The sequence below is a fragment of the Suillus subalutaceus genome (assembly GCF_016647625.1).
Source record: "Suillus subalutaceus strain FC151 chromosome Unknown DFJ58scaffold_36, whole genome shotgun sequence".
Classification (NCBI taxonomy): Eukaryota; Fungi; Basidiomycota; class Agaricomycetes; order Boletales; family Suillaceae; genus Suillus; species Suillus subalutaceus.
The window spans coordinates 197,921-219,427 of record NW_024540285.1 but is presented as its reverse complement, the minus strand read 5'-3'; the positions used below and the strand labels follow the sequence as shown (position 1 = coordinate 219,427).

Genomic DNA, 21,507 nt, shown 5'->3' with positions numbered 1-21,507 from the left:
CAAAAGGCAAACGATGAATCGATGACGTGCAATGCGGCCAACACCGCACAGCCTTGCACAACGAGACTACGTGCGCGGGATTACACCCGTGGAGGATGGTTATTCGATCGATCTTCCGACGAATCGCAATGGGTGCAGCCCTGCCAGCATGAATATATAGACATAATGGAAATACTTGACGGAAATCACCGTATACCACGAACGTTGGGAGTTTGATTGGATACAAATAGTCAAGACACAGAAATACAATGATCTGTGGAACTCGGAGAGCTTAAGTAGATGAGTAGTGGCGGCCAATCAAACTGCCACATGCAAATTGTCTCAGTCTCACACGGTAAGTAATCTATTCCCACGGGGTAGAAGAAGATTGTTTTACTTTACATTTGTGATTGCTGAGCGCTGAACCTAGCTGGGTCCTCTTCACATCTTTAATCATGCTCGCTCTCGCTCATCCAACAGAAGCTAGAACTATCGATAGAACTGGCGTCGACAGAAATATTTCAAGTTTACCTAGAACCACTCCATCTTCATCTTCTAGTCGAACAAGTTCTAGCAGAGTTGCACATTGGAAACCGCAAGCATCGACGACTACCGCTGTATTTCAGCCATCTTCGTCCTACTGCCCACGGAGATCGGTTTCTGCATCTTCAGTTGTGACAAAGGACTCGTCTCCAGTTCGGAATCACGCCGTACAGTCATCTCAGGCAATATCCGAATCGTCAGCAGCCACAAGCAAAGACCCTCCCCCTGATAACCCTCCAAGAGCTGGTTCTCCAATTCCTCCACCTCAAATAAATGTACCAGCTTCTGCTTCATATTTTGACGTTCACAACTACCCCTCGACCGATTTGCTTCGTCTCCTTGCTTCACTTCTTACCCAGATTGCATCCACCAACGATGTAATTTCAGGTTCAGACCTAGCATCCCATACTTTGGCAAGTCTGTCACATAACGACGTATCAGAAGATGCATCTTGTTCCCCTATTTGGCGCTCCCTCACCTCCGCCTCTCGTTCCTCCCTATCAAATCCTGCATCCGCCCTCACTTTCCATGCTCGCAACATTCCAACTATCGCACTCGAATCATATCTCTTACGAATACTCAAATATTGTCCAACCACAAACGAGGTGTTCTTAGCCCTCCTCGTGTATTTTGACCGCATGTCTCGCCTTGCCTCCGAGGCTACGGGGCGTACATTTGTCATCGACTCGTATAACGTCCATAGACTTGTCATTGCTGGCGTCACAGTCGCAAGTAAATTCTTCAGCGATGTATTTTACACTAATTCGCGATATGCGAAGGTGGGTTTCAACTTTGCGACCTGTTCAAAATATTCACTCCACCCCGTATCTTGACTCAGGTCGGAGGTCTCCCCCAAGCAGAGCTCAACCAACTCGAGCTCCAGTTTTTACTTCTCAACGACTTCAGGCTCGTCATATCGCCTGAGGAGATGCAAAGATATGCAGAACAGCTTATCCTCTTTTCGCAATCACAGCCACCAGAACCGCCTTCAGTGCTTCGCCCTGTAACCCCATCACGCTCACAGCAATCACAGACACGTTCATCACCTACCACGGTATCGGGCCCCGCACGGGCTATGGGTGCTATTGATGTATATGGTGGTTCAGTGGCGCCCGATCGGACGCCCAGTATGCGCGCTGTACGCACGCGCGACGATGACGCCGCGAGTATCGTCAGCACCGAAACCGATACTGAAACTGAAACGGAAGGTGGCTATACGACGGATGATGAACCGACGATTCGACCACCTAATTCTTCAAGTTCAATCTGCGGAGACGCCGAGGAGTGCGAGAGCGCCGGTGAGTTCCGCGCTGCCACCGTAGAGCAGGGCGACGAGTGTAGGCAGAATGGTGTGGAAGACAAAGAAAGAGAACGAGGTGATATTACGCCGGAATTGAAAGCCCGGCGGCTTGTACGAGAAATTAGTGAGGATATTGGAATGGCGAGCCCTTAGAGTGTTACCAAATGATTACTCCTGCGACACCTCCTAACCTTTGATCCCGGGTGTCTGTTTGACCAGCCCGTAATATTTCTTCATACCTTCCACAGTGCCCGCCAATCACCTACATTCAATTCAGCGACATTGCAGTCATATCGTACAGTAGTGTCTATACCTCGCCTTCAACTCATACTTTGGCAGTGTATGTTTATTTAGCACGTGTCCTATATATAGAATTGACACTTGTTGCTAGCTGGCTACGTAGAACTCAGTGCACTTGAAACTTCCTCCAATTCCAATTATACCCTACTTGTGACATGTTCTTCATCTACCAAATAGGAATGCACGAACGTACACTTCCTGGAGCATTCTACTGGCTGAAAGCTCGCTCTTCGGTACAAACGACCGTTCGTTGGCTCAGTAACCGTCAATAGGTCCCCAGGTGCTACTTGATCTCGTGTTGGTTTCGAGCTGGCATCCAGCAAGCCACTTTTCTGTCTGCTCTAATTCCGCCTTATGTCTCCTTGTGCACACCAGCAATCCTCAAATCCATGGCCCTGTGTCTGGCAGATAGATCCAAGCAGTGAAACCCAGGTTCATAGCCCTCCGGTATACACGAGCAGGAGTCAGGACTGTGAAGGCGATTACGGCTCAGACTGACCCGGGCTATCATTAAAGTCATAATTAGACAGGACTCGAAGGGGAGCCAAGGAACGACTATGTTCCTTCTAGTATCAAGGTCAGACTACAGGAGACTAAAGGTGAGTCATGAAGCTTCAAGTAGCGACTGAGTCTTCAATATAGGGTGCAGCGCTTTATCTGCAAAACTGCGGCGCAACTTGAAGTTCGCGGGCCTGTGATGTCCCCGTTCCTTGGGCGTCTAACGAAACACTAGTAGCAATAATGCCGTTGTGATGCAGCACCGCCTGCAGCTTAGAGTGGCAATAGAGTCTGATCAACCTCGACTGCGCTAAACACCATCAGATTCCCGCGGAAATGACTCAATGGCTGAAGCAAACCAGCCCATGATCCCACCCATACCCGTTCGAGCGCTTAAAGGTCATGAAAACACCATGTCCGCTGTTGCTGTCTTCCCTGATAGACTACGCATGGTCACTGGCTCGGTAGACAAGACGCTCCGTATGTGGGACTTGAAGGACGGGGTTTTGTCGAAGAAAATTGAGGGGCACGGTGCTCGGGTGCGGGCGCTGGCAGTATCAGGAGATGGGCAATTGATAACGTGCGGTGATATCGACGGGGAATTCATCGCATGGGACGGCGACACTGGCGAACATCTTACTCAAGATTAAAGTCCACTCGAAAAGGATCTGTGCACCAGAAGCTATGGTCATAAGATTTGATCTGCATGCCCATTGGATCAAAATACATCCGTCGTACGTATTTCACTTTACTACCTTTCGATGATTCACACCTGCAAACTCGTTTGACTTCTGATCCTGTTTCTCATTGGCCTCACTCAATTGACAGACAACGGCAGGTCTGTGCATCGTGCTAGGATATGTGTACAGTACACGGAGGTTAGGCTTGACTGGCTTTCAATGATTACCATCCTGACATGTGCACTTTTAGTATTGCCGCGTAAATCAACAGTGCACCGGATACACATAAATGCCGCGTCGCACGACCGCTGTCCATCACGAAGTCAGATCCACCAGAAGCCATGGTCATAAGATTGAATTTGGGTGTTGGGTGTCCATCGCTGGCTATCAAAACGCATTCGTCGTATGGATTTCTACTTCAGATACACAATCACTCTTTGCTTTACGTGTTCTGTACATGCACCTTTCGTTCTCCGCTGCAACAGGTTTCTTTTATTCTAGCATCCCCAGAACGAACTCCCCTCAGTTTCTCAATCCGAAGACCGAGGTGAGTATTAGCATTTACCGATACATATTTTCATTCTAACTACCTACATAGTTCTCGTTTCGTTTCTAGGTATGCATTGCCGTAGTACGAGTCTCTCAATCCGAAGACTGAGTTCTCCTTTCGTTTCTAGTCTGAGCCTTTCTTCATTTGAGACTGGCCTTCCTCTCTCTGCCTCCCATGGCAGCTTCTTTCAAACCGACAGATGAAAGCTCGGACGCACTCCTGAATGACGATGACTTGGATTCGATAATATCTGATGCGAAGTTCACTGCTGATACTAGAATTGTATTCTACGACCCGTGTTTGACGAGTCGCAGAAATGCCCTTGTCGGAGTGGCATGCTCAACTATCTTCAGCTGCTCTTGCATCATTGCAGGCATTGTTACTTTAGCCAATCACGGAGTCCTCGGAGCAACCGACATGCCCGCAGGTAATCTGTTCCTGCAGGTGGAGATATTGACACTGGCACTTAACTTAATCGTCACGTTATGCACCGAGTCCATAGGCCTCGTACACGGTATCTCATTGCGCTCTGCGCTGGCCTCTGAGTCTCGATTTCATTTCAACACCAACCTGCGCCTTCTGACTGCAGCTCGTGGATGGTATAACCCTAACGGCACCCTGTTTAATGGTATCTCGGCTGTGCTCCTCATTATATCCTACAGCTCGGCTTCACTCGTCGTATGTTTCGACAATAATCTTACCATCGCCATCGCAGGGATGCCTCTCCTCATTCTATGTGTCGCACTCCTTCTCCAGGTGATCATCGCATTGTCAGCGATACGGGCTGTCAAAATATTGACGTGGAGCTCCTCACCTTTCGACTTGACCGCCGCACTGGTCCACCACACGCAATTGACCCATGTTACTTTGCGGTGCATGCGTCGTGTGTCTGCCCTAGACGCGGATGGAGGTCCAGCGAAGCCATCTAAGATACAGCCCTCTGCGTGGCATGCTCACCCTAGCATCCGGAAAGTTATCATTTCTCTTTGGGTGATCGTTGCAGCATGCGCTGGATGGGCCGCACTCGTCACGTATATCTCGGACCGGGACAGTCATTTCATCCCTATGACCCCATATACGTGGTCGATCTTACCCAACTGGCGGTCCAGTTCCATCTGGTATTCTGTGCCGGGTGTCAATCTTGAGCTGTGGATTCTGCTCTTCGTCAACATAGCAGTTGTCCAGGGGCCCTTGACACTTGGGCTGCATTGCTCGGAGCTCATCGCGAATGTCATTCGAGACGAAACACAGTGGAGATGCGCTACCGGAAGGAAAGGACTTAGAATGGCGATGAACCCAGTGAAGACGACTTTCACTCACCCGATTTGTCTTGTACTTTTCGTCGCGAAGCCTTTCCTGCGTGAGTCATTCCCGTCTAGTATATTTTATGGATGTTTTTGAACACCATCGTCGAGGATCACAGACTGGATGTTTGGACTTTCATTCCAGATATATAAGCTCGTCTCTGACGAGAAACTAGGAGGGTCGGATGTATACATGAACACTCCCCAGGTTCGCGCTTACTGCCTATGTAAAACTCTTATGACGTCCTCACAACCTCATGCAGATCTGGAACTTATGCATAACGCTGTTTATATTTGCCTATTTCTTCACTTTCGTCGCACTGCGCCGACCACATGGTCCCCAGCCGGCTGCATACGGCCACCTCCAGACGCTCGCCAACCTCGTGGACGAGTGGTATCCTGTGATGTGGTGGAGACACAAGGATGACGGAATCCCGTACTGTCATGCTGGTAGGGTACTTATATGCTCACGATGATGCTGCGTTGACGTTTTACAAAGGGACGAGTGATCACCCGCTGCCGCATGTGAAGTTGCACTGCGTTTATGCTGGTTCCGGTGTTGAGTCTCTGGCACCCCTCTCGTGAGAGGTAGTTGCTTTGCTTTTTTTTAAAGGGCATTTCTTGATTTCTCTTTTTGTTGTATCCACGTTAGGCTGGCAATGCATTGACGGACACACAACCAGCCATGCCGTTGAATGATATATGTACAATGTTTATGGTGCTTGCTACGTTGTAGGTAGTTCGTCTTAATATTGTTCCAACTCGGGCTTTGTAACACTATGATGAATAAACGGACCAAAATATATAAGCTGTGGAGGATATGTTGACTCTTGAGTCGGAATATGAATAGGAAGTGTATCATAAGGTGAGCTGTGAATACCAGTGAAATTGGCCGACATTAAAGAATCAGAGTCTCGGTAGGATCGTATCGTATATAGCACATATAGTACATGCTGTGGTAGGACTTGCGGTCGGTCCATATGTAGCGACCGACGAACAAATCATCAACAACGATGTATCTGAGATCTGAATGCGCATATCAACTGCATGAAAAATGGTCTTGACCTGAAGCAAATGACCATGACGTAGCCTCAATTTGAACGCCCATGAAAACGAGACTGCGAATTGTCTGAGACGGTCATGATCTCCTCAAAATCTCCTACAAATATTGAGATCATTCATCGTTCTGTTGTTTCAGAGTGGGCTTGTCGAGTCCAAAAATAACTTACCACTACCATAATACACATAACACCAATTCTCTTCGCAACGGGAACAGATCTGGTACGAAGAAGTCGTTGTCAAACGGCGATCTGAATATCAATTTGTGCCATATGCGCTCTACATATGTTATCAAATCCATGTAAGGATTGATGTCAGCAAGCTCGAGAACATCACCATTGACCCACAGCATATCTACCTTGTTTGATCCAAATCAAATGACCTGCTTGCGAAAGATCTTGAACGCTAACGACGGATATGAAACCCCAATGGCTATCAGTTGAACAGGCAAGTCGATACAAGTCAGTCACAGGTTCCGGATTACGTAGAGGACAAAACCATTCGACGTATACCCGCAAGTGAGGGAATTTGCCATAGTGGGTGGGTAATTTGAATATGGCACATATTTGTACAAGCCGTAACCCTGCATTGGTCTGAGTATTGTAGTTTGAATGCGTGCGTGACTGAAAAGACTTACCATCGAATCCTGTACCACTCTGCCACAACTCATGATCTTCGACAATAAATGCAACTTTAAAGTGTGAGGGTGATGGTAGCTTCCGACAATCGTGATTGGGAATGGCCAGATGGGCTCGAAACCTATCAGTGTGTGGCTGATGTAATTTCGTCGAGGGATAGGAAGTAGGATGGATTTATGTAAATGCGTCGAAGCGATCATACACACTAGCGAAAATAGATGAATGCGGGAAGTACCAATCGATGCGAGCAGGTATGAAGTCGACAGCGGCGAAAGCCGTGTAAGAATGAAGGTGCAGGATTAATATTGAAACGATGGTGCAAATGAAGCGTCGGAGGCAGGGTACGAGCAACGAGAGTGAAGAAGCTGGTGCTGCCCAGGTCAGCGTGCAAACCAGGGCATGGAATCCAGGATACTGTATGAATAAATTAGCTGGTGGAATATGGGGATTGGCCGTGCAATGTAGGAACTCGGATGCGGCACATTTGAGAGGCTATTAATACATGAATGGTATGATTATGTGGCAGTAAAATTGGAGGGAATGAATAAATAGGTGGGTGGCGAAACTGCAGTAAAACGAAGGGGTGAGTTACTAGGGAAGGGAAACATGGGGGAGTGAGGATATCATATACCACTCGATGCGTTGTGAGTGCCGCGTGAGGGTGTTCAGACTTTGTTTGCTTAGGGTTTGAAACTGCTCGAAAGAACCGACTAAGGTCCGAGTCGTCCAACTCAGGATGCGAAATATGGGCGCACGGGAAGTGCCAAGGACACATGGAAGCCAGCATCAGATCGATCCTTATCTCAAGGTACATATTGGGAATTTGCTTCGCCTCGTCAAAGAGGCAAACTTCGTAAGTGTAACTGTGAAACGTGGGTATACTGCCAAGTAGTTCGAAGCAACAACACATACTTTCCGGTATCCTTTGACATGCACAAGCCCTCAAGTTTTTTCCACTCGCCTTCTGGATCAAAGCCCTCAGGATTAAAGAGATCTAGGAGGTCTTCATTTGCGGTTCGTTGTCCGTCTTGGGTCAACTTGAGGCTGTGTTCCGCATCCGAAAGGGCGACACGTGCACGATTTGATTCTAAGGTGGGATGAGCTCATACATTCAGTGACATAGATTCATATAGTTACCAGCGGAGACGTGTCGGATGTGCCTCCGCGCCCGATCCCGAAAACCGAGAGAGCTGAGAGGAGCGAGTCGCGGAAACTATGATAAGATGGGAGCAGAGCGTCTGGAAGGTAGGCCGAGATGTCAAGCACTTAAAAACCGGTCAGTTTCTTGCGCCATCAACTACTTTTAACTTGCAGAGCAACTGAGCCGAAGCAGGCCCGACAAGCTAATCATGTTCTAGCAGCAGCGTCACATGATCTGTTTTCAACAACTGATCCAACTCCTTCCCGATCTTTGCTGCATTCCAGAGACCTTCATCTTCAATATCGTCATCTGTTTTCGGTTTTTCCGCGGTAGTGTCAGCTTTCCCATCGTCACCCTTGCGTACGTCGTTTGTGTGAGGTAATCCTGCTAGTGCCTCCCAGCCACGCACAGCCTCGAGGACGGCCATATCTTGATAGTTAGGGTTATAGCCAGCGCGGAGTGAGGTCAAGATGTCACCAAGAGCTTTCTCGCGTTCCAGGTGCTTCTTGTGTTCTTTCTGAAGGGACTTGAGCGCGGTATGATGTACGAGGAGTGGCTGGTAGAGGGCTGCAACACACTTGTGAGTCAAGATTGCAGAGCTGGGACATCTTCTTTGCGCAGCGAAGAAGTTCTAGCATGCAGTCAGCCAGCGAGGCTTGGCGTGACTCAACATTACCAATTGCATCGACAATAAATTTGAGTAGGGGGGGTCATTCAAGATCGTGTTTATAAGCTCAGATGTGACAGGAGCTAGACCATTGGTCTTCTTCTTGGCATGAGGACGCATGCAGACCAGGGTAAGTGGAGAACTACGATACGAGCATGTTAGTTGCTTGTGATTATTGGTGCATGTACTTACCGTACTCTAGCACACTTAAACATTGGAGAATCAATGCATAAAAACGCGTCTGGGAATATTGGCATGAATGAAAAAGCTAGTTTCAACATTTAGGTTTGACTCTCAAAGTTGGATGACACGACACACCGGAGCAGCTTTGCATTTGCTAGGTTATTTTGTGCATTATTCAATGGTTCGTTGATCAACGTATCCATCTAGGGTTGACAAATTTGAAGCTTTGCGTCTCTTGATGGGAATACGGCGGTAGTAGAACTTCCAGAAGCAGATTGGGAATTCGAAGCAGCGGAAGTAAGAATTGGATCAAGGGTGCTGAGGTTGCCTGTCTTGTCCATAACAAACAGGCGCGCTGCTTGGCGCAGAGGAGCAGTTACATTGGTCCAGCGCCTGATAAGTAGGCTGTTGTCATGACCCTGGATTCGAGCACCTGATCATCGCAATGTTTGCATTTCCAGTAGTAACAATTCGAGTTGGTTCCAGGCGCTCAAAATTGTCCACCGCGAGAACACATGTAAGGGCAGTGTCCATGAGGAAACCATTCTCAAGGCAAAAAGGAAGTATGATGATCGAATTAGAATAGGGAAAAAGAATAGTGCAGGGTTGTTCACCTGTGCTTGTGCATTTTTTCTTAGATTCATTCGATTGAAAAAGGTCACAAAGCTAATTTGGCTACCAGCCCTGCTTGCTTGCAAATTGCTGTTTCCTCGACTTGATGCCTTTGAACATTCTCATGTGAAAGTGGTGGGCAATTTTACGCAGATGCTCAACAATATATTGCTTTAAATACCAATCTCATCTGTTCACAGGTTCACAAGGTCTAACTACAGGAGACTAAAGGTGAGTCATGAAGTAGCGACTGAGTCTTCAATCTAGGGCGCAGCGTTTTATCTGCAAAACTACAGCGGAAGTTCGCGGGCTTGTGATGTCACCGTGCCTTGGGCGTCTAAAGAGACACTACTAGCAATAATGCCGCTGTGGTGCAGCGCTTAGACCGGCAACAGTCTGATCAAGCACATCAACAAGTCTGTGATCCTGCCTATACCCATTCGAGGGCCTAAAGGACATGAAAACATTGCGCCTGCTGTTGCTGTCTTCCCCGATAGACGACGCATGGTTATGGGCTCGGCAGCCAAGACGCTTCATATGTGGGACTTGAAGGACGGGTTTATGTTGAAGAAAATGTAGGGGCACGGTGCTTGGGTGCGAGCACTGGCACTGGCAGTATCAGGAGATGGGCAATTTATAGCAAGCGGTGATATCGACGGAGAGTTCATCACATGGGACGGCGACACTCGTGAATCTCTTACTCAAGATCAAAGTCCACTCGAAAAGGATCTGTGCACCAGAAGCTATGGGCATAAGATTTGATCTGCGTGCCCATTGTATCCAAATCCATCCGGCGTACGCATTTCACTTTGCATACACAATCACTCATTGCTACACGTGTTCTTCATATGCACTTTTCGTTCTCCGTTTCAACAGGTTTCTCTTATTCTGGCATCCCCAGAACGAACTCCCCTCAGTCTCTCAATCCGAAGACCGAGGTGAGTATTAGCATTTACCGATACATGTTTTCATTCTAACTACCTACATAGTTATCGTTTCGTTTCTAGGTATGCATTGCCGTAGTACGGGTCTCTCGATCCGAAGACTGAGTTGTCCTTTCGTTTCTAGTCCGAGCCTTTCTTCATTTGAGACTGGCCTTCCTATCTCTGCCTCCCATGGCAGCTTCTTTCAAACCGACAGATGAAAGTTCGCATCCATATGACGCACTCCTGAATGACCAGGACTTTGACTCGATAACATCTGATGCGAAGTTCAGTGCTGATACTAGAACCGAATTCTACGACCCGTGTTTGACGAGTCGTAGATATGCCCTTGTCGGAGTGGCATGCTCAACTATCTTCAGCTACTTATGCATCGTTCTAGGCATTGCCACTGTATACTCTAGCGGAGTCCTCGGAGTCATCGAGACCGGCATTTCCGCAGTGAATACGAGTGTTAATCCGTTGCCCCTGCAGGGGGAGATATTGGCACTGGCGCTTAACTTAATCGTCACGTTATGCACCGAGTCCATAGGCCTCGTACATGGTATCACATTGCGCTCTGCACTGGCCTCAGAGTCTCGACTTCATTTCAACACCAATCTGCGCCTTCTGACTGCAGCTCGTGGATGGTGTAACCCTAACGGCACCCTGTTTAATGGTATCTTGGCTGTCCTCCTCATTATATCCTACAGCTCGGCTTCACTCATCCTATGTTTGGCCTCGACATCTAATGATCTTTCCATCGACAACGCCGTCGTCATCGTCATGACAGGGATACCTCTACTCGTTCTAGGTGTCGCACTCCTTCTCCAGGTGATGATCGCATTGTCAGCGATACGGGTTGTCAAAATATTGACGTGGAGCTCCTCACCTTTCGACTTGACCGCCGCACTGGTCCACCACACGCAATTGACCCATGTTACTTCGCGGTGCATGTGTTGTGTGTCTGACCTAGACGCGGATGGAGGTCCAGTGAAGCCACTAGAGATACAGCCCTCTGCGTGGCATGCTCACCCTAGCATCCGGAAAGTTATCATTTCTCTTTGGGTGATCGTTGCAGCATGCGCTGGATGGGCCGCACTCGTCACGTATATCTCTAACCTGAACAGTAATTCTTTCATCCCGATGACCCCACAGACGTGGTCGTTCTTACCCAACCAGTCGTCCAGTTCCATCTGGTATTCTATGCCCGGTGTCAATCTTGAGATGTGGATTCTGCTCTTCGTCAACATAGCAGTTGTCCAGGGACCCTTGACACTTGGGCTGCATTGCTCGGAGCTCATCGCGAATGTCATTCGAGACGAAACACAGTGGAGATGCGCTACCGGAAGGAAAGGACTTAAAATGGCGACGAACCCAGTGAAGACAATTTTCACTCACCCAATTTGTCTTGTACTTTTCGTCGCGAAGCCTTTCCTGCGTGAGTCATTCCCGTCTAGTATCTTTTATAGGTGTTATTGAACACCATCGTCGAGGATCACAGACTGGATGTTTGGACTTTCATTCCAGATATCTAACAACATCGATATGGAGAACCTAGGATGGTCGCTTGTAACCATGAACCCTCCCCAGGTTCGCACTTACTGCCTATGTAAAACTCTTACGACGTCCTCACAACCTCGTGCAGATCTGGAACTTATGCATAGCGCTGTTTATATTTGCCTGTTTCTTCACTTTCGTCGCACTGTGGCGACCGCGCGGTCCTCAGCCGGCTGCATATGGCCACCTCCAGACGCTCGCCAACCTCGTGGACGAGTGGTCGCCTGTGATGTGGTGGGGACACAAGGAGGACGGAATCCCGTACTGTCATGCTGGTAGGATAGTTATATGCTCACGATGATGCTGCGTTGACATCTTACAAAGGGACGAGCGATCATCCGCTGCCGGATGTGAAGATGGACTGCGTGTATGCTGGTTCCGGTGCTGAGTCTCTGGTACCCCCCCTCGTGAGAGGTACTTGCTTGACTTTTTCTTCTTGATTTCTCTTTTCAAACAGAGGAGCTATATTCATGTCAGTCTGGCGATGCATTCACGGTGCACACAACCAGCCATGCTGTTGAACGAGATATACCATCTTTCTGCTGTCTGCTGTGTTGTAGTTGGTTCGTCTTGTTCTTAGCATACCATTCATATCTTGGACAACTTTTAGTGGAGATACATTCAATTCGCCTTTCAAACAATTACCAAATCGTTGTGATTCTGGTCGACGACACGTCGTATAGTTCACTTGCGAAGTTATAACTTTAGACTATTCCGCCCCGAAGTAAGCCTTTTCGCGCATTTTTACTAGCACAGCAACGCGGAGGGGAATACATGAGAATCGCATCGGATCACGATATCATTGCACAACTCAAAGACACGACCTCTGTTTGCAACATGATGGACTGCGTCAGGTTGGTGAGGATATTGTAACCGTGTGCATTACTATTTCCATCGATCTTATTCTTGGTATTTTTACGAATTCAGAGAGTAGGTTTCCTGATTAGAACTCGTGCCCCGAGGGGGTGGAAGTAGAACTTCATGTTCACCTGACCACGTAATAAATACTTACATGCATGCAGAGGTACTGTACCTAGACCTAATCCCAAAAAGTCTACAGTTCGTCTTTGGTGTGCTCGTCCTCCAGTGGGCGACATAATGCCGGGGTTGTTCCTGTAATTTGGTACTCGCACTTTTCCAGTTCTGCCACCGTCAGTAACGTGTTTTCAGTACCGCATGTGAGGACGAGCTTATAAGAACAAATCAACGTTGTGGGGGAGAATAGAGAATATGCAATCTTTACCTCGACGCTGCGATGGGGGCCGTTCCAGCATTTGGCCCCCTGGGTAAAGTGCTGTCGGGTATAATATTCTAGCTCACCAGTTGAGCAGCTTTGTTCGAGGACGAACATTTCCTGAAAGGCACATAGATAAGTATCTTCATAGCATTCATTGCTAAACAACATACCCGAGACTGAAGCCAGAATCACCGCTACCTGGAATCTGCGTCGCCTCGTCAAAGAGGCAAACTTCGTAAGTGTAGTAACTGTGAAACGTGGGTATACTTCCAAGTAGTTCGAAGCAACAACACATACTCTCCGGTATCCTTTGAGAGGCACAAGCCGTCAAGTTTTTTCCACTCGCCTTCTGGACCAAAGCCCTCGGGCCTCAGGATCAAAGAGATCTAGGAGGTCTTCATTTGCAGTTCGTTGTTCGTCTTGGGTCAACTTGAGGCTGTGTTCCGCATCCGAAAGGGCGACACGTGCACGATTTGATTCTAAGGTGGGAATCTCTCCACCTCTTTCTCTCTCGTTTCAATCTCTGGCAATATCAGCAACGAGTGCCTCCAAGCGCATGTGCATACGCAATGTATGAAGATCGGGCAGTGTCGATGAGGAAACCACAAGACAAAAAGGAAGTATGATGATCGAATTAGAAGTACAGCCATTGGGAAAAGAATAGGGTGACTGTAACACATGTATGGTGGACGATAGGTTACGGTTCGATTTGCCGATTTGCCGCGACTTATTTTTAGTGTCCTGTAAATCTGGTCTGAGGCCAGATTAACAGGGCTAATTAGCAAAGGCTGTCTGGGAGGTCAAATTACCCTATGTAAATTAGCGTAAATTTGCAAGTCTGCTAATTAGCGCTAATTTACTTGTAGATTTGATGAGTTTAACGGTTAATTAGGGTAAATGTGGTTCTACGGCCATACATCCCAGGCTTTTACATCAGGAATTGCCTCTAACGACGACGACGACGACGCGACAATGGACGATGTTGTTAACACCTTGGCGTGGGGATTCATGTTTCGGGGTGTTTCGTCCAGGAAGTCGCGGAGATAGGGAGAGCGCAACTCGATATGTACATTTGCCCCTGCAAGCAAGAAATATGAGCTGTCAACTTTTTCAAACTCGCTCGCCAGTCCTCGCTCGTCGTTCAGCCATTCAGCACCATCATCGGGAAATTTGGGATCATCAGCGTCGTTGGGTGGATTGGAGTTGAAGGGTCTTGGTTGAGGTGGACGGAGTCCAGGGAGTGGAAGGTCTTCAGACATATCCATGTCTGAAGCTGTACGCTTGTGGAAAATAGTTTCGTCCATGTCTCGCCATCGAACAAGCAATTTTTTGGCGGGATTTGCATTCTGCATAGTACGAGTGTGATTCACTGATTTGAGGTTGAGGTGCTAGCCAGAAACACATACCTCAGGTTTGTAACGATGCCACTGTCGAATTTTGATGTGATCTTGAAGTGTCCCAAGGTTTTGATTAGCGCGACGAGGAGAGTTCAACCATGTGATGGTGGACATAGTGCGTTCGTCTGCCATAGAAATAGGAACCGCAGAGAACATTTTGATTGCAATAATCTACACCATAACGGATATAGTCAGTGATAAAGGAACAATGGGAGCATACTCACCGGAAGTACATCAGCAAGTTCATCTCCTGATTTCAGGAGTGCTCGCCAGTAATCCCGCGGGCTCTCATTTGAGCGCATCTTGCGGTTGAACGGATCTTCAGCACGGAAATAGGCTTTCAGCTGACTCTGAAGACGAGTGAGCGCTTCTGCAGGAGTCAAGTGCGCAAGTGCAGGGTTACGATGTTGCATCTCAGCTTTTGGATCGGTATATTTGCCTGTCTCATAAACATCACTATACTCCCGCTGCAGAATTTTTTGAATGCTGAGAGCAGCTCGCTTTGACATATCAGGGGGAGGTTTTGATGCACATGTGATGATGTTGTCCTTGCTTCGATTAATCAGGATGGGGTCTATGACGAGTGGATTGGCTTGTTTATACACAGGAGCATTACGAAACACTGCATGATGTTATGAGTAAGGTCCGTGTGCGGTACAATGAAAGCATACTTGGGTTTAGGACAAATGAGGCTATGTAAACATCGTGCATCTGAGGGGTCTCGTTGATGAGCTCGTCAAATCTAGCATTCCCAATTCGACGAATACTCCCGATGGTGTTATTTCGAAGTCGAAACTCATTCTTGCGGAAGTCTTCTTCATGTTGAGCTAAGATGCCAAGAAATACGAAATAAACTTGGTCAGGTGTGATATGTGCACCCTCCAGGCATCTTGTGCCTTTGGCCCAAGGCCCGATAACAGCAAGAAGCTTGGAGAGCTCCAGTTCAAAGTTCAATCTTGCACCTCCTGGGACGAAAAGATCGTTAAGAGACTAAGGAACAAGATTACCATTATGTCAAGCAGACTGTAATAAAGGCACCACTTACTGCAATGTCAATACCAAGATCAGTATCTTCGACGACAGCCTGAAATGCTGGCAATCCACGTTGTATTGATAGTGCTGCCCAGTAAATAGTGCCGAAGCGAGTGTCACCAATGGCTTCCAGCCCACGGGAGATTCCAAGAGTGATTCGTTTGTGATTATAATGCTCCATTGCATAGCTTGAGCGACTCATATGTGCCAATATCATCCGGATCTGTTGGATGACCTAGAAGGAGAGAGAAGTGTAAGTTAACCTTAGATGAAAATGACGTCCACTCACATCCTCGAACTCAGGTAACAAGCAAATATCCTTCACGGCCAAGTTAAGCAGATGGCATGCGTCTTGAAGGTTGATGATGTGGGGGGTAGCGCTCACAAAGTAGCCTCCGAGCCTTCTTTGTGTTACCTGTATTATCTGATGTTGCTGTGCAGAAGTTCCATGGCCCTATATTCTTGATAACCTAATAGTGTAGTAGCGTCAGTATATCAATTGTGGCCAGATTGAAATAGAACACTAGTACTTACACGATCAAGTGCCTCGACTATGTAATTTGCTGAGTGTGATAGACGAGAACCATCGTCCAATGTCATGCAAAAGCATCGCCGATCTGCAGTTGTGACATGGACAGAGTAGAAAGACTTCAGGCATCTTATTTTGCCTCCGTCGTATGTGATCGTCAAGTTCCGTGATGCGCCAAGGTATTGTTCAATAGCCATGCTAATTTTAGCAGCCTCGTCGACTATTAGACGTGAGGTAAGAGTTGCAGAGCTGGGAGAAATGTAGTTTGGGTTTAGAACGGCTATCAGTTCTTTCCACTCTTCTGAATCAACGACTGTTGGTGGAACTCCACAACAGACAAGGTACTTCATGATTGCATAGTCGCCACTCTCCTTCAAGATTCTCTTCGCCTCTCCAATATACATTTTGACCGGGAGCTTCCCACCCTTCTGCAGTGAAGCACGAGACCTTGATTCGGGTTGCTCCTCATCTTCATCAGCGGTGGTAGGCTTCCGAGTCTCATCATCTGCCAATGGGATATGTGCAGGAGGACCAATTGCATTCTTCCCGAGCTCACTATATGCTCTTTTCCGCAGGTCAGAATCAAGCCAGCTACATTTTGACAAGTGATCCAGGATTCGTTCTTTGTTTCGTGGCATTGCCCATGTTGTGTTGCATCCCTTGCTAGCAATGCAACGAAAAACTTGCTTCGCTCCAGTAGGTACCTTTGTAGTTGCAATTGGACTTGGTGGCTTTTGTTCGAATTTCGAATGCCCGATTCAGAGCGCCAATCTCGCCCATGTCCAAGATATCTTCATCATCGGCAGCATAAAAGTCAAAGCCATACTGTGTAGCCGAAGCATGCACCAAGGGTATCGTGTCTGGGAGATTTTTGAGGTAAAGTGCAAGTAAGCTAAGTTTGTTGTGTATCTCCCAGTCAACCATTGATGGCCCTCGGCTGGTGTTTGATGTTGGCTTGCCTCAAAAATCGAACAATATTGCAACATTCTTATTCCGGCAGGTGAACGCTTCAAGCAGATCGGCCGATACAACATATCAAGCAGATTAACCCTAATTAACAGGGCATTTTGGGCCTCCCAGATTAACACAGTAAATTAGCGCTAATTAGCACTGCTGATTAGCACCCGTAAATTAGCATACACCAAATTTACAGGACACTACTTATTTTGAAGGTCCGATCAATGTTTGTTCTAGTCCTTTGAATTATTTGTTAGTATACCTCATATTGCGTCACAGGAGGTCACAAGCGGTTGTGTACTTACATGGACATACTAGTTTGACCGCTTCAAGACTCGAGTACGGACCGACCCCAGCCTGGCTCAGACGGACTTAGAGACGATAGACGAAGCCTTGGTTCACCAGTTGGGGGAATGTAAGAATGCAACTTGGCATACTTCTTTGAATGAGTGACCATTGATACACCCCCCGTCTCGCAGCTGCACTCTGTCTTCGAGATCTGTCGTTCGCCGCTGACTACCTACTGTCCCCTCAAACCCCGTATCCCCTACTAGCTCGCCTGCTTCGTCCGCAGTCTAGTTCAAGCTATTGATACACCCCCGTCTCGCAGCTGCACTCTTTCTTCGAGATCTGTCATTCGCCGCCAACTACCTACTGTCCCCTCAAACCCCGTATCCCCTACTAGCTCGCCTGCTTCATCAAAACCACGGTGTATCGCTGATGGGTGTGGCGGGTATGGGTACGGTGCAGGTTATGGAGACCCGCACGTATACCGTGCTTACCCGTGGTGGTTTGCGGTGTTAGACGGGTGTAGAATCCTCAGCTTGTCTGAGGGTGCGAGGGTCAGAATTTTAAACCTCCCAAGTTAGACTCAGCTGTCGTCACCATGTTACTCATCCCAAGGACATCAAATCTATACCCACCCATACCTTCGAAGCTTTGACCGCAGGTTCATCGAGTAGCAATGTTGATTCAAAGTGACAACCTACTGCGTTGGTTATGCTGATGTTCCAGTGGATTGTGCGCCGCTTAAAGAAGGCTGACGAGTCTTCCATTCAATCATGCTTGTCAAAATCATCTTCGATATCACCATCGTCATTGCCCGAGCCATCGGTAATTGATGTCAATGCTATTGATACGGCGACGACGGGGTCTGACAACGAAGAGCACCTGGATTCGAAACTTTGTAAGACCTCTGCTGATACTACTATACTATGTCAGTGCCTTACCAATTCAATACAGAAAAACTCAACGTTTACCTGTCTACAAACCCGCAGTATACCGCAAACACCACTCATACCCATGGAATTGGCGGGTCGGTGTACACCCGTACCGTAGCGGGTGCGGTGTGGCTCCAGTGACCCAGGGGTCCACTCGTGCTCAACCCTAGTTAACAATATTGTTCTCTCATTTTGTGATATCATTATTTCCATACCACCGCTACTCACTCAGGCCGCGTGCTTCAGTATCAGATTTTGCTCTTTTATCCGTCTCTGGACCTTTGAAGGGACATACTCTGCCAGAAGCCGTTTTCAACTTCTGCACTGATTCATTCGCTCATGAACAACTCTACACTGCACTGTCGAAAGTACGATTCCGGTGTGCCATTTGGACAGTATTCGGAGAGAAGAGGATAAAGTACAACAGTAAACATAGCGGACAAACATCTCTTTGTAATTCATGGTAAACGTCTTAGGGTACATGAATGGATTTTTTGTTACACGAAGGCTTGCAATCCAAATGCACGACAAATCTTGTTACATTTGTGCTCTGACTTGAAGTTGTCGAACGCTGTAGTGCAGTTTCCATCACCAAAATTGTTCGCAAAATCACTGAAACTTGTGTAAGTCTGGAAGGACACTACGAGGAGAAAATGCCAACGGATGAGCCTGTAATCACTTGACAATCGGTGAGAAGATCACCAGCACCTATATGCTGATCAGCAACCTTCTCCCCAGTGACAGTAGTAAGAGTTACCTTGAAAATCCGAGAGGTAAACCATTGAATTGGTAAGCTGATATTGGACATGCTGTACGAAGCATAGGAACAATCCAATGACTACTTCTCGGCCTTGAAGGCTATCAGCAGGAACAGCGGAATTGTTATTGATATACTTGACGAATCTGCCGTGGATCTTCTCCTCAACAAGATAGATAGCATTGAGGCTGTCATCAGGATTGTTGGGGATAGCCAGTGCAGCATGAACAACACGAAGATGTGGTATCAGATCCACAACATCTTGGCTCACTTTACCAGTCTTCAGCATCTCGTCAACAAATGTATATGCCATCCCAACTAAGGATCCACCCCAGTACAAGCAGTTTACTTCGTCAAGTGTCTTGCTAAGTTCGTCCTCTCTTCCAAACCGGCGCTGCCCTTTCACTTGGTTATCCCGGAAGAAGACTCTTTTGGCAACGAGCTGCGTGGCTGACAGAATAGAGAGTGGGGGCGAGCTGGAAGTACCTGTAACAGAGACCATAGCGGGATGACATGTTTTGAAACTTCCTGCCATGCCAATCATTGACCTTGCATTAGTGTCTATAGCAAGGGTGGCGATGGTATGCTGGCGATGTGTGATGGTGAAAGGTATAGCAATGAGATCTGTGAAGCTGATACAAGGAATATCATAGAAACGAAAGCTTGTAGAGACATATTCTGTACTTAGATTGGTGAGCTCTGGTCGATGATCGAGAAGAACTGCTACTCACTGATAGTAGACACTTGTTTGTGAATATTTCCTTGTGCTTGCATCGCTTCCTGCACCTGGGATTGGCTGGGCAAGCAGAGTTGTGATGTTATAATATGCGAGGATTCCAGCTTGGCAGGGCTAATGCTGCGGTTTCTTGTAGACTTGACTTGGGTAGTGTCTGTCTGTGACTCGGACATCTCATTAACAATCAGAGACAGGGACTTTACAGAGGGGGACTGTGGCGAGTGCTGTAAAAGATCAGCGGTCAGTAGTGCTAGTATGTATGAGGCCTTAACTCACTACTGTCCTGGCACATTTTTTAGCTGGGCGTGGAGGTGAAGGACTGCTTCCATTCTCGTGCATCAACTTCTTAGTATGTTTCTTTGATGGCCCGGGTGCAACAGACTGAAAGGTAAATGCTGATACTACCTTACTCGTGTTTGTAGCATTGGTGATCCTCTGTGAATTTCAAGTTTGCAGTTGTAAACATGGTGGACAGTGTGGGAACTTAAAAAAGACCTACATCACTATATCTCTCTTGCCAGACCAGCGCATCTTGAAACTGTGTATATGACATAATGAGAAGGATAGTGACACGGACATTTGCATGAAACTTGGGTATTGGATCTTTTGCTGTCAAACGGACAAAGAATTCTTGAAGAATCGGCTCATGAGCATCCTCGGATGGTCGTCTTGGGTTGTATAAAATTAGTTTTGGGGATTTATGCATCTCCAAAGTGTATAGCGACAGACTATAGTCATGCGACCATTCAGCCCACAATGGATTAAGCTGATCAATCACAATCGAACGGAGCTGAGCTCGAGTAATGTTCAGTGGAACACAAACATCACGTTCAATGTTCTATGGATCTTGTAAGTGAGCACCTTACAACACTAGACATGTGTGACGTACCCCAACTAGCTCCGTGCCTGACTTGCCCTCAGGCTTGAGGTGATGAAGAGCAATGTGAATCATTACTTGGTGTACACGCCCTGAAGATGCAGCAAGAGCCATCTTGTTACGATGGAGTTGATGCACTGCATGGTTGGGTGTGTAGCCTACAGTGCCAAGTGTTTGAAGACCTACAAATCTGTGTCATTGAGCTGTTCATGCGATGGACTATTAAAGGCGAAATTTAATACCTGAGTTTCGTGCATGTGGATATGGAACAGGAGGAGGCGGCATATCTTGGTTGACTTGACCAAAAGCTGCCACCGATGAATTGCTAAAGCGCTGACTAGAAAAAAGATTCTCTGTTACAATTAATATGTGTTATATCTATCCTCTGCATGTTCGCACCTCCTCGTTGGGCTGCTGATGTTGCCTTAACAAGCTCACGCTGCCCCACAGGGCCTGCTGCACCTGAAGCTGTAAAGTCTACCACATAGAGAATTACTAATAGTGACGAGCATCCACAATGAATTGACTTACCAATATTCATCCCTGTCCCACTGTTTTGTGGCTCTTCTATAGCTTTGCGCTCCTCATAGTGTTGTGCACAACCAGGACAGCATCTACGACCAGAACCACCTTTACCGCGTACATAGGTAAATGGGATGGTTGAGTCAAATTGAACGTTGCAGCGCTGACAGAGCCACCAAGCCGTTGGGTTGACAGGAGTGAATTCGGCCATTGATATCACTGACGGCAGAAAAACAGAAGGTTTAGACAGTGGGCAGGGGACTTAACAGCAGGTAGGGAACATTCAACTGTGAAACGATACTCACTCGA

At 47.3% G+C, this 21,507-nt stretch overlaps 8 protein-coding genes across 8 annotated transcripts; 3 read left to right on the top strand and 5 right to left on the bottom strand.

Annotated features, from left to right (window-relative positions):
* The first annotated feature begins 376 nt into the window (after positions 1-376).
* On the top strand, positions 377-2,210 carry DFJ58DRAFT_781308 (cyclin-domain-containing protein). The gene is made up of 2 exons (XM_041389786.1): positions 377-1,301; positions 1,361-2,210. Exons 1-2 carry the CDS (start codon positions 435-437, stop codon positions 1,973-1,975), a joined length of 1,482 nt encoding a protein of 493 aa, XP_041245329.1. The 5' UTR covers positions 377-434; the 3' UTR covers positions 1,976-2,210.
* Positions 2,211-3,669: 1,459 nt separating this feature from the next.
* Positions 3,670-5,750, top strand: DFJ58DRAFT_292539 (uncharacterized protein). The gene is made up of 5 exons (XM_041379707.1): positions 3,670-3,847; positions 3,960-5,210; positions 5,274-5,362; positions 5,418-5,604; positions 5,654-5,750. The coding sequence occupies exons 2-5, from the start codon at positions 4,025-4,027 to the stop codon at positions 5,737-5,739; spliced, it is 1,548 nt and encodes a 515-aa protein (XP_041245328.1). The 5' UTR covers positions 3,670-3,847; positions 3,960-4,024; the 3' UTR covers positions 5,740-5,750.
* Positions 5,751-6,650: 900 nt separating this feature from the next.
* Positions 6,651-6,800, bottom strand: DFJ58DRAFT_608657 (uncharacterized protein; the record flags this gene model as incomplete). The annotated part of the gene is made up of 1 exon (XM_041380851.1): positions 6,651-6,800. A coding segment is annotated over one exon (150 nt), but the record flags the coding sequence as incomplete, so codon positions are not given.
* A 1,394-nt stretch (positions 6,801-8,194) lies between these two features.
* Positions 8,195-9,357, bottom strand: DFJ58DRAFT_744778 (uncharacterized protein; the record flags this gene model as incomplete). Its single annotated transcript, XM_041387344.1, has 4 exons — positions 8,978-9,357; positions 8,852-8,927; positions 8,669-8,801; positions 8,195-8,623 (listed from the first exon to the last, which is right to left on the bottom strand). The coding sequence occupies exons 1-4, from the start codon at positions 8,991-8,993 to the stop codon at positions 8,195-8,197; spliced, it is 654 nt and encodes a 217-aa protein (XP_041245326.1). The 5' UTR covers positions 8,994-9,357.
* An 889-nt stretch (positions 9,358-10,246) lies between these two features.
* Positions 10,247-12,641, top strand: DFJ58DRAFT_292447 (uncharacterized protein). The gene is made up of 5 exons (XM_041379706.1): positions 10,247-10,392; positions 10,462-11,815; positions 11,879-11,967; positions 12,023-12,209; positions 12,259-12,641. Exons 2-5 carry the CDS (start codon positions 10,570-10,572, stop codon positions 12,372-12,374), a joined length of 1,638 nt encoding a protein of 545 aa, XP_041245325.1. The 5' UTR covers positions 10,247-10,392; positions 10,462-10,569; the 3' UTR covers positions 12,375-12,641.
* Positions 12,642-12,692: 51 nt separating this feature from the next.
* On the bottom strand, positions 12,693-13,727 carry DFJ58DRAFT_781266 (glucosidase II beta subunit-like protein-domain-containing protein). Its single transcript, XM_041389785.1, has 4 exons — positions 13,469-13,727; positions 13,342-13,419; positions 13,178-13,288; positions 12,693-13,123 (listed from the first exon to the last, which is right to left on the bottom strand). Exons 3-4 carry the CDS (start codon positions 13,283-13,285, stop codon positions 12,989-12,991), a joined length of 243 nt encoding a protein of 80 aa, XP_041245324.1. The 5' UTR covers positions 13,286-13,288; positions 13,342-13,419; positions 13,469-13,727; the 3' UTR covers positions 12,693-12,988.
* Positions 13,728-14,559: 832 nt separating this feature from the next.
* On the bottom strand, positions 14,560-16,821 carry DFJ58DRAFT_658524 (uncharacterized protein; the record flags this gene model as incomplete). Its single annotated transcript, XM_041382032.1, has 5 exons — positions 14,560-14,739; positions 14,793-15,190; positions 15,240-15,558; positions 15,614-15,835; positions 16,153-16,821. Coding segments are annotated over 5 exons (1,788 nt in total), but the record flags the coding sequence as incomplete, so codon positions are not given.
* Positions 16,822-18,368: 1,547 nt separating this feature from the next.
* On the bottom strand, positions 18,369-21,409 carry DFJ58DRAFT_701755 (uncharacterized protein; the record flags this gene model as incomplete). The annotated part of the gene is made up of 9 exons (XM_041383609.1): positions 18,369-18,935; positions 18,968-19,014; positions 19,064-19,746; positions 19,791-20,049; positions 20,090-20,234; positions 20,299-20,505; positions 20,689-20,858; positions 20,919-20,972; positions 21,037-21,409. 9 exons carry the CDS (start codon positions 21,407-21,409, stop codon positions 18,804-18,806), a joined length of 2,070 nt encoding a protein of 689 aa, XP_041245322.1. The 3' UTR covers positions 18,369-18,803.
* Positions 21,410-21,507: the final 98 nt, after the last annotated feature.